Consider the following 12568-nt stretch of genomic DNA (forward strand, 5'->3'; position numbering starts at 1 on the left):
GCAGGCACAGTGAAACACAGGGGATGCTTGGAAGGTCCAGATTCCGTGGTGTGAAATGGTAATTTTGTCCTTTTTGTGTAGCTGAAGTGAAGCAAATGGCCAGAAGAGCAGCCTCAGGACGGCTGGGGCTCAGCTGCCCATACCCTGCAGGTGAATGCACCTCTGAGAGTGAAGCAGAAAGTGTCAAGGAGACCCCCCAGCAGGGCCCAAAGAGGCAGGAGCAGCAGAGCTGTGGCTGGCAGCCAGGTGAGGATGCTGAGCCCTGGGAGCTGGGCACTGAGGACAGAACTGACTCTGGGGACAGTGATCTGGAGCCTGCACTCACCAGCCCCACAGGTGAGGAATAAAATCCTCTCTCCTCTTTTTTTTTGTCTCTTTCCATTCCCAATCAGATCTCAGCTTCAGTGATTTTTTTTTACAAGAATTGTGCGTTTTGTCTTGCAGAGTTTTTGCCCTCACAGCAACTCCTTGATGGGCACAAATAGAGATGAGTATTAGGTGTTAATAGGTGGAGAGAATGAGTTTGGAGCCTTTTATCATCACTGATTATTGTTACCAGCATGAGAAACCCCAAAGCTTTCACACTTTTCATTTCTTCCACTCTCACCACACTCAGCACCAAAGCTGCTTTTTTTTTCTAGAGCAGCTCAGTGGGTAAAGCTTTTGAAAAAAGTTCTGGACAATGGAACAGGGCAAGGTTCCCCTGCTTAGATTAATTAATGAAGTGAACATTTAAATGTCATTATTCCTCCTGTTCCTGACAGACAATTCAGTGTCACTGGCTGCTCTCATTGATATTCCAGCAGTGCCTCAGATCATTCACTTCACATCTTATTTTAAATTTATTTTATATTTTTGCTTAATAATTTTGTTCCATTCTGACATCCTAGGGAGGAGCTGCCAGTCCCCAGCACCAGATGAGGAAGCCGAGTCTGGAATAGCCATTCCTAAGAGTTCAGTCCTTCCTCAGCAAGCTGAGAGTCTCTCTAGAGTATGTACAGAAATCCAGGGAGTTTAGAGGCAGCTGCTTTAGCCTGGTGTTGTTGCATCCTGAGCTGAGTAACAATTCCCCTCCTCCTTACCCCCCTTTTATTATTTTTTTTAATTTTTTTTTTGTTAATTTTGTTGTATAAACCACCAAAGTAATGCAAGGATTAAGATATGGGTTGAAAGCCAGTGAGAAAATTAAATAGAATTTCAGAATTTTAGTGTTTTTTATTGGCTGAAATCTGTATTTTTTTTTTTTTTTAATTAATGGAGAGTGGGATCATCTCAGGTGATGATGTCTTTCACAGGGACGTTCAAGGGAATTACATTGTTCCCTTAATTCACCTCCTGATGAGAATGAAGAATTCTTCACTCATGATTATTTCCTTCCTCCTGCTCTTGAGGGAAGCTCAGAACCAGAGGTAAAAATAACTTTTTTTTTTTTTGGACATAAGTTACACAACATGTGGTTTAATTGTGCTCCCATTTGATTTGGAGAGAGCTTTGGAAAATGGAAGATTTTGGTTTTTTCATTATTATTCATTTCTTTTGAAATAGTACTTGCAAATAAAGACTTGGCCAAGAGTAAGCAAATTGATCATCATTAATTCTTGGAGGATACAAAACTTTCCCTATTTTACTGTTAAATCCAGTCTGGGCTCTTTGCTGATGAGCTCCTGCAAAGTTTCTCCCTCCACTCTCATCATTGGAAACATCACCCTGTGAGTGTTGTCAAAAATTGAATTAATTCCCTTTTTTTTCCCCCCTTTTCTCAGACCTCAAATGCTGAGAGCAAAGCAGAAGAAATTTGTGCAGGATTTTTACAGAAATCACCTCCTGATGCAGCATCAGGAATTCAGGCTCCAGGTAAAATCCTTTTTCTTGAAGCACTTCTGAGCCAGGGACATGGAGTTGTTGCATTGATGTTTTTTACCAACAGCAGCTCCTCCTGTCCCAAGGCTGGACCTTCATCCTTCAGCCCCAATTTATCTCTTATTCCTCATTATTTCTGAGAGAACTCAGTATTTTCAGATTTTTCAGTGCCTGAAAGAATTTCAGATGCAGTGTTTATGTGCTTTGCTGTGTTAAAAAGCCAAAACAAAAAAAACTTGTTTGAAACCTTTTTATTTTTTACCCTGGGGCTGAGCTTAATCTTTTTATGCAACTTGCTGTGGTGCTGGAAACTGAATTAGAGTTGTATTTACACATTAATATTCTCATTGCTGGGAGAATCTTAAAAAAAAACCCCGAGCTGACAGAGAGCGTGTGCAGAATAATGGAAGAATTATTGTTTCCTTACTCTGTTGTCTCTTTTTAGCTCAAATTTGTAAATGTTGTGATATTCCCCCAGTGCTTCAGTGCCTGTCTGGCAGCTGTGCCACGTTTTATAAAAATGCATCTTTTAAAACACATTTGTCTCTGGATAACAACAAAGGTCACAAGAACTCAGACAACAAAAAAAAATTATATATATATATAAAAAAAAAAGTAATAAAGTCACAATTTCCTGTTCAACGAGTCGGGGTTTGTTTTCTTTTTTGTACTTGCAAAAAGCCAATAACAGGGGGAACATTTGTTATTTGTATTCAGGAGGAAAAATACAATTGTGCAGCAAAAGAGCACAGAGCTGTGGCAGGAACAGGCCGGGAGTGAAGCAGCTGAGCCAAGTGCCTGGAGCCAGGTAGAAAAACTCATTTTTCCCCTCTTCCTCCAGGCAGAAATTAGTTTTTAAAGTGAGCTCTCTTCATTAATTCTGCTTATATATATCTAATATTTAAATGAGATGCCAGTGGTGGTTTTTAATGATTATCTGCATAACTCAGCTCCTTGCTAGGAAAAATACAAAAAGGGGTTTTTCACAGGTCTCAAGGGGGATTTTTGTCTTTTGAAGAGTTTGGTGGGGTTTTTTTTGCCTTAATGAGGGTGCTAAAATAAGGAAAAAAAAAAGAAAAAAAAGTCGTGTGTGTATCACAATTTCTTTTCCACTGATAAACCACAGCCTGAAACAGAGCAAAGATAATTCAAATTAAGGCTTCAGTCATCTGCTTTAATTTTTGTTGTGCTTTGGTTGTGGAGCTCAAGTGCTCAGTGAGGATCCTCCTGCCTTTTCCAGTCCCAGGGGACCAGCCCAGGGCAGGAATGTTCACTGGCTCCTGCCTGGGGGGGAAAACATAATAATAGATAAATAATAAAGATAATCTATTATCTGGCAAACTGTGAAATCCTGGAGATTTGGCTTTTTCCTCTGAAAAAACAGGGGATTTTTGTCCTGTAAATGTTATATTTTATAGTATTTTACAGTTTATAGTATTATATATTTTATAGTATTTTATATTGTTTTATATTTTATAGTATTTTGTATTTGATATTATTTTATATTTTATAGTATTTTGTATTGTTTTATGTTATTTTGTATTTGATATTATTTTACATTTTATAGTAATTTGTATTGTTTTATATTTTATATTATTTTGTATTTTATAGTATTTTACATTTTATAGTATTATATATTTTGTATTTTATAGTATTTTATATTTTATTTTGTATTGGTTTATATTTGATAGTATTTTATATTTTATAGTGTTTTATATTGTTGTATATATGATATTATTTTGTATTTTGTAGTATTTTATATTATTTTGTATTTTATGGTATTTTACATTTTATAGTATTTTGTATGGGTTTATATTTGATATTATTTTGTATTTTATAGTATTTATATTAAATATTTTATATTTATCGTATTTTATATTTTATATAGTATTTTATAAATTTTATATTTTACATTATTCTGTATTTTATGGCATTTTATATTTTATAGTAATTTATATTTTACCAATTTCATATTTGATCACAGCCCTGTGACTGCCAGGACTGGGCTCCCTCCTCCCCACACTGAGTTCCCTGGGCCAAAGGGGTGGAAATCACTTTGATTTAGGATAAAAAAAGAATTATTTTGGTTGCTCCCTTGGCTTAGGAACTCCTGGCAGCAGGACAAGAGGGGATGTTGCTCTCTGAGCATCTGCCTAAAAATCCTCTTTGACCTTCAGTGGGTTTGTCACAACCTGAGACAGATCAAAGAGTGATGAAATAATAGTGTGTATTCCTAAAATTGGATTTATTTCATTTCAGTTTTGTTCTGAGGCTGCAAATGGCAATTAGAAGTTTTAACAACACCTTAATCTGTTAAAAATGACATTTTTTTCTCCTCCTGCTTGCTGAGGTTTTAATCAAAAAGTGTTAATGAGCTGCAAGTCCACCTGAGAGAGGAGGCAGTGCTGAAACTTCCTGAGAGAAAGGAAACCAAATCCTTTAATTTCTGTAATTTTCTGATGGTGAATGTGACCTTTCCTCCCTCATTTCAGGGTGGAGGCAGCACCAGGAGTGACACTGTGGGAGCCACAGGAGGAAAGCCCAGAAAAAGATGTGTAAGAGCCACATTTTATATCAAAAATTGGAGCAAATTAGTCATTAACCACAAAATTCAGTGTTGGTGCAAGGCAGGGGGATGAGACAGAGCAAGAGAAAACTCCCCAGATTAGTGAGAGAGTGTTTTCCTGGAAAAAAAGTTGTAAAAGAGTTGTCCTGAGTTGGAAATATTTTCATATTCATAAGTAATTAACTTGGTGTTAATTAATCTGGGTGAGGATTCCTCCTTTTCCCCTCTCCATATGGAATGGAATCACTTTAAAGAGCAAATCCTTCCTGGGGAGCCAAATAAATTTTATTACAGAAATAGCCCTGTGATTTTCAGGGTGGGGAAAAAAACCCCAAAATTAGCAGGAGGCAGCACCAGGAGTGACACTGTGGGAGCCACAGGAGGAAAGCCCAGAAAAAGATGTGTAAGAGCCACATTTTATAGCAAAAATTGAGGAAATTAATCATTAACCACAAAATTCAGTGTTGGTGCAAGGCAGGGGGATGAGACAGAGCAAGAGAAAACTCCCCAGAGTAGTGAGAGAGTGTTTTCCTGGAAAAAAAGTTGTAAAAGAGTTGTCCTGAGTTGGAAATATTTTCATATTAATTCTCATTTCATTAATTAACTTGGTGTTAATTAATCTGGGTGTGCTTCTTTCCCCATTAAAGTGTGAGAATTCCTCGTTTTCTCCTCTCTCCATATGGAATGGAATCACTTTAAAGAGCAAATCCTTCCTGTGGAGCCAAATAAACTTTATTACAGAAATAGCCCTGTGATTTTCAAGAGGGGAAAAAAACCCCGAAAAATTAGCAGGATGTGTTTGTAGCTCAAATAAATTTTATTACAGAAATAACCCTGTGATTTTCAGGGTGGGGGGAAAAAACCCTCAAAATTAGCAGGATGTGTTTGCGACTCAACTAATGAAGTTAATTTCTTTTTACAGCTAATGGAGATTTGCATGAAATCACTGATTTACAGGAGGTGTCTGTTCTTTTCCATGGCCTTTTGAGGAGGGTTTAATCCAGAGTTTATCTCCCCAAAATTTGATCCATTTGGATTTAATATTTTCATATTTTCACTTGGGATTGTGTGATCTCAGTTTATCAGAGTCATTCTTCTAAATGCTCCCAGGACCTACATTTAGTCTTAATTAATGGCTCATTAATTATTTTATTGTTAACCTTTGTGGTTTTCCCTTGACTTTGGGGGAATTTTTTTTTACCTTTTTGTTCCTGCCCTTCCTGAGCTGGTTTTTATAGGAGGATTCTTTAAGAAATCCTGGAAAAGGAAGGGGAATAGCAAATAAATAAATAAATAGCAAATAAAGGAAGGGGAATAGCAAATAATTAACCTTTTCTGCCTGTAACATTCCTGATTTTGGAGCCTCCCAAAGATCCCTGTGGGAATTTTCAAAGGGAACATCTCCCTCCTTTCCATTGAACCAGATAAAACTTGCACGAGATTAAAATTTCAAGAGGCTGAAAATAGGCAGCAGGATGTGGTGATTCACAGGTGCAGGGAAGAGTTGGGGCTATTCTAACTTGTCAGAACATCTCTCAATAATTCAGATCCGTGGCAGATATTCAGGATTTGTCCAGCATCCCCTGTGAGCTGCATTTCCAGAGGGGTGTGGAGTGTAAAACCCCTCGGCTCAGCCACGCTCCCACCAGTGTCAGCACCCCCCTGGGCTCAGGTAATGCAGGGAAAGGGGAAAAAAATAATATTCACAGGGAATTATTTCAATTATTTCTCTTCTCTGTGCAAGCCAGACCTTTCTGCCATTTTTTTGGATTTTTTTTTTTTTTTTTTTTTTTTTTTTTTGGTGTAAAAATCATCCAGGTGAATCATGGCAGAAATCAATGTCAGGCTTGCACAACACAAGAAATTGTGTTGTTTGAAACCTCATTGTGTCCAAAGATAGAGAATTAAAGGGGAATTTAAAGGGGCACAACTGAAAAAGTCACTGCCTGAAAGGAATACCTGGAAGATATTGGCATCCATCATAAATCAGAAATGGAATAATTTCAATTTGAGCTGATCCATGTGGATTTTTCAGCATTTTGAAGGCAATTGAATCAACACTCAGTGTGGTTTGAGTGTTGGTAAATTAAATAATGTGATAAATGTTTGTTGAACTGGAGGGCTCAAGAGCAGTGAATTAACATTTTGCTTTGTGCTTCATTATTTGGTGACACAGTGGCTGGAAATTCTCAGCTGGCAAAGGTGGAACTCCTGGGTTATCACTTGGGTCTTTTATGGGTGACCAAAAGTTTCTTTGGTGCCTTTTCCCTTTAAACTTATTTTTCTGCTTCTGTCAAAATTTCCAAAATTCCAAAAATTTCCAAAAATAATTCCCCAGCTTTGCTGTCCTTTTTATTTTTTTTTTCTTTTTTAATTCTAGAGGAAAAAATTCCATTGGCCTTTGAGAAATACAAACACTGCCGTGAGTTTTCTGCAGATTCTTCCTTTTGTGGCTCTCAAGACTCCTCCTCCACAGCGTTCAAGACTTTCACCACAGCCTGTGAGGAGGAGAGGAGCCTGGAAATTCCAGTGGCAGCTCCAAGAATTTGCCCATTTGGACTGAAAGAACCTGTAAGTCAGAAAATAACTTTAAACCAGGAGTTTCTTTAAATATTTCGTGTTCCTTAAAAATATTTTGGACAATATTTTTTTCCTAAAAATAAATGCAAGCAGGAGAATTCTTGCAGGTCTTGGTGAGTATTTTGGAATCGTGGAATTGTTGGTAAAGTGGGGAAAGTCCTGATTTGGTTTCAAGGCAGATTATAGAAAGATTTGGGTTCCTTTTATGCAAAGATTTGGGTTCCTTTTATGCAAAGATTTGGGTTCCTCTTATACAAAGATTTGGGTTCCCTTTATACAAAGATTTGGGTTCCTCTTACACAAAGATTTGGGTTCCTCTTGCTTGTAAATCTTTGCTCTCCCTGCCCTCCATCCCTTCTCTGTCTCTGTGGAATTCCCATTTCCCAGCCTTTGGAATCTTGGACCACTGGGGTGATAAAAACCTGCCAAAAGCTGGGGTTGGATGAGACTTTTGATCAGGGCTTTGTGTTTTTTCTGCACATAAAATGTGCCCAATCTCATCACCTTTGTCCTGTCACAGCCCCTCCCTTTGGAGTGCAGAGTCTCCCAGGTCACTGCAGAGATTTCCAGGATCTTTTTTGGCACTGAAGGTGCCCCCAAGCCCAAGGAATTATCTCCAAATTGTCTTTGCAGACAGTTTTTTGTATAAAATAATCCTCTTTTCACCTTTCTCATGGGTTGTGGTTTAAAGATGGGATCAGAGTTTGCTCAGACAGGGCTCATTGTGTGCCTGACCTGGGCCAGAGCACTTGGAATTCATTAAATTCATTAAATTCATTCACAGGGCAGAGCTGCCCTGAGTGGCTCTGCTGATGCTGTGCCTTCTTGTCCAAAATCTTATTCTAGAGTTAAGAGCACATTTCCATTTGGAGGGCAGTGGGGATTTTGCCTCTGGTTACAAATTCTTAATTTTTTGGGGGGGCTCTTCTGATTAACAGACGTGCCTGGCTTTAATAATGAAAGATTCCATGCAGGGAATGGGAACTGAAGAAATCTTGGAACTGTCCAGTCAGAAAATTCCCATCCAATTGTCCATTCAGAGTGTTGAAATAAAGATTTTGTAGCTGATGGTATCTCACAGCTAAAATATGAATTCACCCCAAGCAAAATGTTTGACACATCAGTCTCACTCTATTTTCATATTCTGAACTGATGGAAAAAGCTCAGTTTAAAATTTAATGATCAGCTCAGGCTTTAATTGAAGTTCTGCCTCATTTTGGATTTAGGATGTTGAAGAGGAGGGTTCAGCAGTTTTTCAATTTTACCTTCTTGTTTTCCATTCTGTTTGATCTCACACAGGTTGGGTTGCCACCAGTTGCTTCATCCCTGAGAAACACCAGGCAGGCACCTGGTAAGTCTTTCATCCCTGTCCCAGCCAAAAAAAAAATTGTTCAATAAACAGAGAAATGGATTTGAAAGGAAATGTAACAGTCTGTTAATTATTTTTTCCTTTTCTTTTTTTGTTCCCGGATGTCTCATTTTTAGGGGGATAAATAGCTTTGCACTCAGCCATGTACTGCTGGTGCTAATTAGGTTATGGATTTTGTGTTTGCACCTGCAGACTGAGAACTCTGACCTCTAAATCAACCTCTGTTTGAAGTGTAAATATTGCTGCCCTCAAATTCCTGATACAGCACTGGGAGCTGAATGTGCTCAAAATGATTTTTCCATTATGGAATTATTCAGGGAAGTTTTGATAAAATGTGAATGAGCCGGGCTCGTGCAGGGTGTTAAATGAAATATGTAAGCAAGATGCTATCAGAGTGTAAGCCTATGTCACAGTTATTAAGGATTAATCACTGCTAATTAACTAGAAATTATTTTTTTTTTCCCCTCTGTCTCAGCGCTCTCAGAGGCAACTCTCCCTTCCATTGATGAGCTGCCTCCACCAGCCCAAGAGCTGCTGGATGAAATTGGTAAGAGGCACTTCACCCCAAACACTGGGAGGCTTTCCAGCTGTGCTCAGTCAGGATTTCCCCCAAACCACTGCCAAAACACACCAGAGCTTCCAAATGAGCTGCAGTCCACGATTAGGAAGCTTGGGCATCAACAGATTAAATAACTGGCAAGTCCTTGAAGGGCTCTGCATTTCTCTGAGTGGCTCCTTGCTGCTGCTGACAGCACACTGAGTGCAGGTGGAGTTGAACACGGAGAGGGATTTGGTGTACACTGAATTTTTCAAAGGTGTCCTGGAGCAATTCGTGTTCCCCATTAGAGGAGGCAGCTGCAGCCTCCCCCAGGTGTCTGTGCAGAGCTCAGTGATTTACATTTCTTTTTGTGTTCACACACGTCTCCTGTCAGAAAGGGTAAAAGCTCTGCGTGGTTTTCACTGGGAGGGTGTTGGAGAAGAGTTTGCTTTGCTCACCCATCATTAAGCTCTTCCTAAATTAACACCAGGCCTTGGGGTAATTAAAATGTCCATCCTGATCTTATTTCCTCATTCACCAAAACAAGAACCTGTGGAGATTGGCACCATCACTGGTGCGATTAATGATGGTCAGGGGCAGTTTGTAAGGTTGATATATAAAATAATTATAAATAAATTACAGCTTTTTCTCTAGGGTTGGGTGGATGAAGTTATGTGGTACTTTAGTGTATGGTCAACCTTATTTCCTCATTCACCAAAACAAGAACCTGTGGAGATTGGCACCATCAGTGGTGCCATTAATGATGGCCAGGGGCAGTTTCTAAAGTTAATATATAAAATAATGATAAATCATGTACAGCTTTTCCTCTGTGGTTGGATGGATGAAGTTACATGGTACTTTAGTGTATGGTCAACCTAAATCAACATGGAAATAATGCTCTTTTTAACAGAACACTTAAAGCAGCAAGATTCCTTCACTCCAGGATTGGAAGGGCTGGGACTGCAAGACTCCAGAGTGCAAGTGAATGGTTGGTTGCTAACAATCCCAATGTAGGGATTAAAAATAGCAAATTCCATTTGCCTGGGCTGCACAGTGCCTCAGAGTCCTCCTCACTGTGTGTTCAGCTCTGACAATTAACTGCACTTTCAGCTCGGTGCCCCCAGCAGTGTTTGCTGCCTTTCCCTGTGTGTTCCCTCCACAGCCCACGGGGGAGGTTTGCAGGTCTCACCATGAGAATTAATTTCCTGCTTTTATCCTGCCACTGGAGCTTGTGCTGTGTTCAAACACAGGTGAAAACACCCACAGGAGGGAGAGGTGGTGGATTTGATGTCAAAAATCCCATTGAAGTTTCCATTCTTGGGAGGGTGATTCAGTTCAGAAAGTGGCCAGTGCACACCCCTACCTGTTAAATGTTCCTAAATTCTCCAGCATGAAATAATTCCTTCTGATTTCACAGAGTGAGAAAAAAAAAAATAGCTTCCACTGGGGTAATGAATATTGTATTTCCTGCTCTGTTACAAAGACAGCAGAGTGGTGAATCTTTGTGCTGCTGCAAATGCAAATGGTGCTAAGTGGGGAATCATTTTTAGATGTACAACAAGTCGTGTCAGAGGAGCAGAAAAGCCTAAATGTTTATAGGCTGTGCTTTTTTTCTTTTCCTCCTGTGAGTCACAAAGTGAGCAGCAGTTAAAAAAAAAAAAAAAAAAGGCAGACAAAAAAAGACAGAAAAAAAAAAAAGACAGAAGATGAGTTAAGTCTGTAAAAAGCTAAATAGCACAGTCACTTGAGAAATGATGCTGGCACACGTTTGGTTATCCTACAGCTTTGTCAAATCTTTTCCTCAGGGATGGGAGTTGGTTGGAGCTGCTGGTTTTCAGGGGGAGAGGACTGCAGCAGGCTCCTGCTGGCTGCTCACTCACTCACTCTGCTTTTCTTGTATTTGCATCAAGCACAGCTATTTCAGACTCCCATTTTTTATTTTATTTTATTTTTTTTTTTTGTGGCAGCCTCGTGCTTCCTGCTTATCACAGCCCAGCAGAAGGGGCTGAAATATTCCCCATTAGCCTAAAAGCTCAGTTTAAGCCCATCACCATGAATTTCCAGATGAGGAAATTCCCCATGGGATGCCCTTCCCAGCCCCAGAGCTCCTGGAGCTCTTGGGTCTCTCACTCTCTCAACCCTGACCCTGATTTTTGCGGGGAACAGAGTTTGCTGATAAATCTTTGAGGGGAAATCACTGGATTTTGATCAACAGGCAAATCAAGCTGAACCATCCTCAGGTTTCTCTTGGGTTCCTCTCCCATCTCTGAGATTGCGAGGGGGAAGATTAAAGATTCATTTTGCATTTCAGTGGGGAACAAAACGTTGAGTCCCCTGAATCTGGAGTGAAATATTTATCTGGGCTTTGCTGCTGGCCACCTTTGAGTGCAGATAATGGGATTTTGTTTATCTGGAAGAAAATCAGGCCACTCAGGAAAGAGCCATTGAGAAGTGGGCAAAGTGGAAATTTCTCAAGTGTGGCAAAGAAAACAACATTTTAATGTGTTTATTATCTTCCTTTGATACTAAAATCTTGCTGTTTGTGTGAATAGCTGCTGGTCAAGTTAAAATGGAAAACAGAGAGGCAGAAAAAGAATCTGAGAGAAATGAGGAGGCAAATGAGAGTTTATGGACTAAGGAGTCATTTAATCTGGCAGAGGAGACAGAAAGGTATGAAAAAGGGTGGGAAGGCATGTTTGAGCTAAACAAAAACAGAATTTTAGCAAGATTTAATGCTTATAAAATAACTTTAAATACTCTTATGACTCTTTTATTTGAAAATTTGCAGGTTGAACCTTTGAAATCTTTTATTTAACAGGGCTCACTCCAGTCTGGATGATATTTTGGAAAGGATGCTCCGTGCAGGAGATGAGGAGATCCAAGAACAACCTTGGGGACACACTCTTGGGTGAGCTGATAATTCATATTTTGTGCTCAAGGGTTTATTTTGTGTGGTGTGCACAAAACTTTTCAGCAGATGGGCTGTGACTCCTTGGGGAGTGGAGTGTCAGGGAATTTGCCTGGAGGAATCACTGTGAACACACTCCTCCTAAATTGAGAGGGGAAAAGAATGTTTTGTTAATACAACTTCCTGTAGGTGGAAAAGCAAATACTTCAACAAGCTTGGAAAGCAGTGCTTTGGGCTTCACAGAAATCAGAGATAATTTGACAGAATGGGGGGAATTTTTTGGAGACAGAGAAAATGTGCATTAAGAGAAGAAGAGTCATGAAAAGCTTTTTATAAAGAAGAGTTTGTGAAAACGGTTAGGAAATTTGAAGAACGTGGCAGAAGTCATTTAAACATCATTTTAAGGAAAAGATTCATATCCCAAATGACTATTTTTCCTCTCAGAACTAAAGGTCAGAGCCCAGTAACTCTGAACAGCCCCACAGTGAGTGCTCATAAGTCATCCCTAACTTGTGTCTCACTAAGGAACTTGAGGCATTCTCCAGAATTTTCTGTTTCATCCTGTTAAGAAAAACAAACAAAAAAAAAGGAGGATGATACACAAAACTCTCTCATTGAAGGGCTGCCAGCCTGCAGGAGCCAGAAGATGCAGGAATGAAGAATGAAATAGAGGAGAGCAGAGCCTGGGCTGGAGACAGAGCAGCAGGAAACTGTGCAGGGACTTCAGCAGGTGCTCTTGGTCTGTAG

The 12568-nt window shown here is 39.4% G+C and overlaps 1 protein-coding gene across 1 annotated transcript in view; it reads left to right on the forward strand.

Annotated features, from left to right (window-relative positions):
• TEX14 (testis expressed 14, intercellular bridge forming factor) overlaps positions 1-12568 on the forward strand; it is a gene marked incomplete at its 3' end in the record, with an annotated part of 31162 nt that extends 18594 nt beyond the window's left edge. Inside the window, exons 18-30 of the mRNA XM_083875301.1 lie at positions 82-339; positions 891-991; positions 1296-1464; positions 1673-1709; positions 4353-4415; positions 5974-6098; positions 6807-6997; positions 8306-8357; positions 8851-8922; positions 9824-9901; positions 11466-11583; positions 11732-11821; positions 12442-12568. Coding sequence (XP_083731427.1) covers positions 82-339; positions 891-991; positions 1296-1464; positions 1673-1709; positions 4353-4415; positions 5974-6098; positions 6807-6997; positions 8306-8357; positions 8851-8922; positions 9824-9901; positions 11466-11583; positions 11732-11821; positions 12442-12568 — 1481 coding nt within the window. The remainder of the gene's footprint in view (positions 1-81; positions 340-890; positions 992-1295; positions 1465-1672; positions 1710-4352; positions 4416-5973; positions 6099-6806; positions 6998-8305; positions 8358-8850; positions 8923-9823; positions 9902-11465; positions 11584-11731; positions 11822-12441) is intronic.

This window comes from Zosterops lateralis (genome assembly GCF_965231275.1).
Source record: "Zosterops lateralis genome assembly, chromosome: 19".
NCBI classification, from domain to species: Eukaryota; Metazoa; Chordata; class Aves; order Passeriformes; family Zosteropidae; genus Zosterops; species Zosterops lateralis.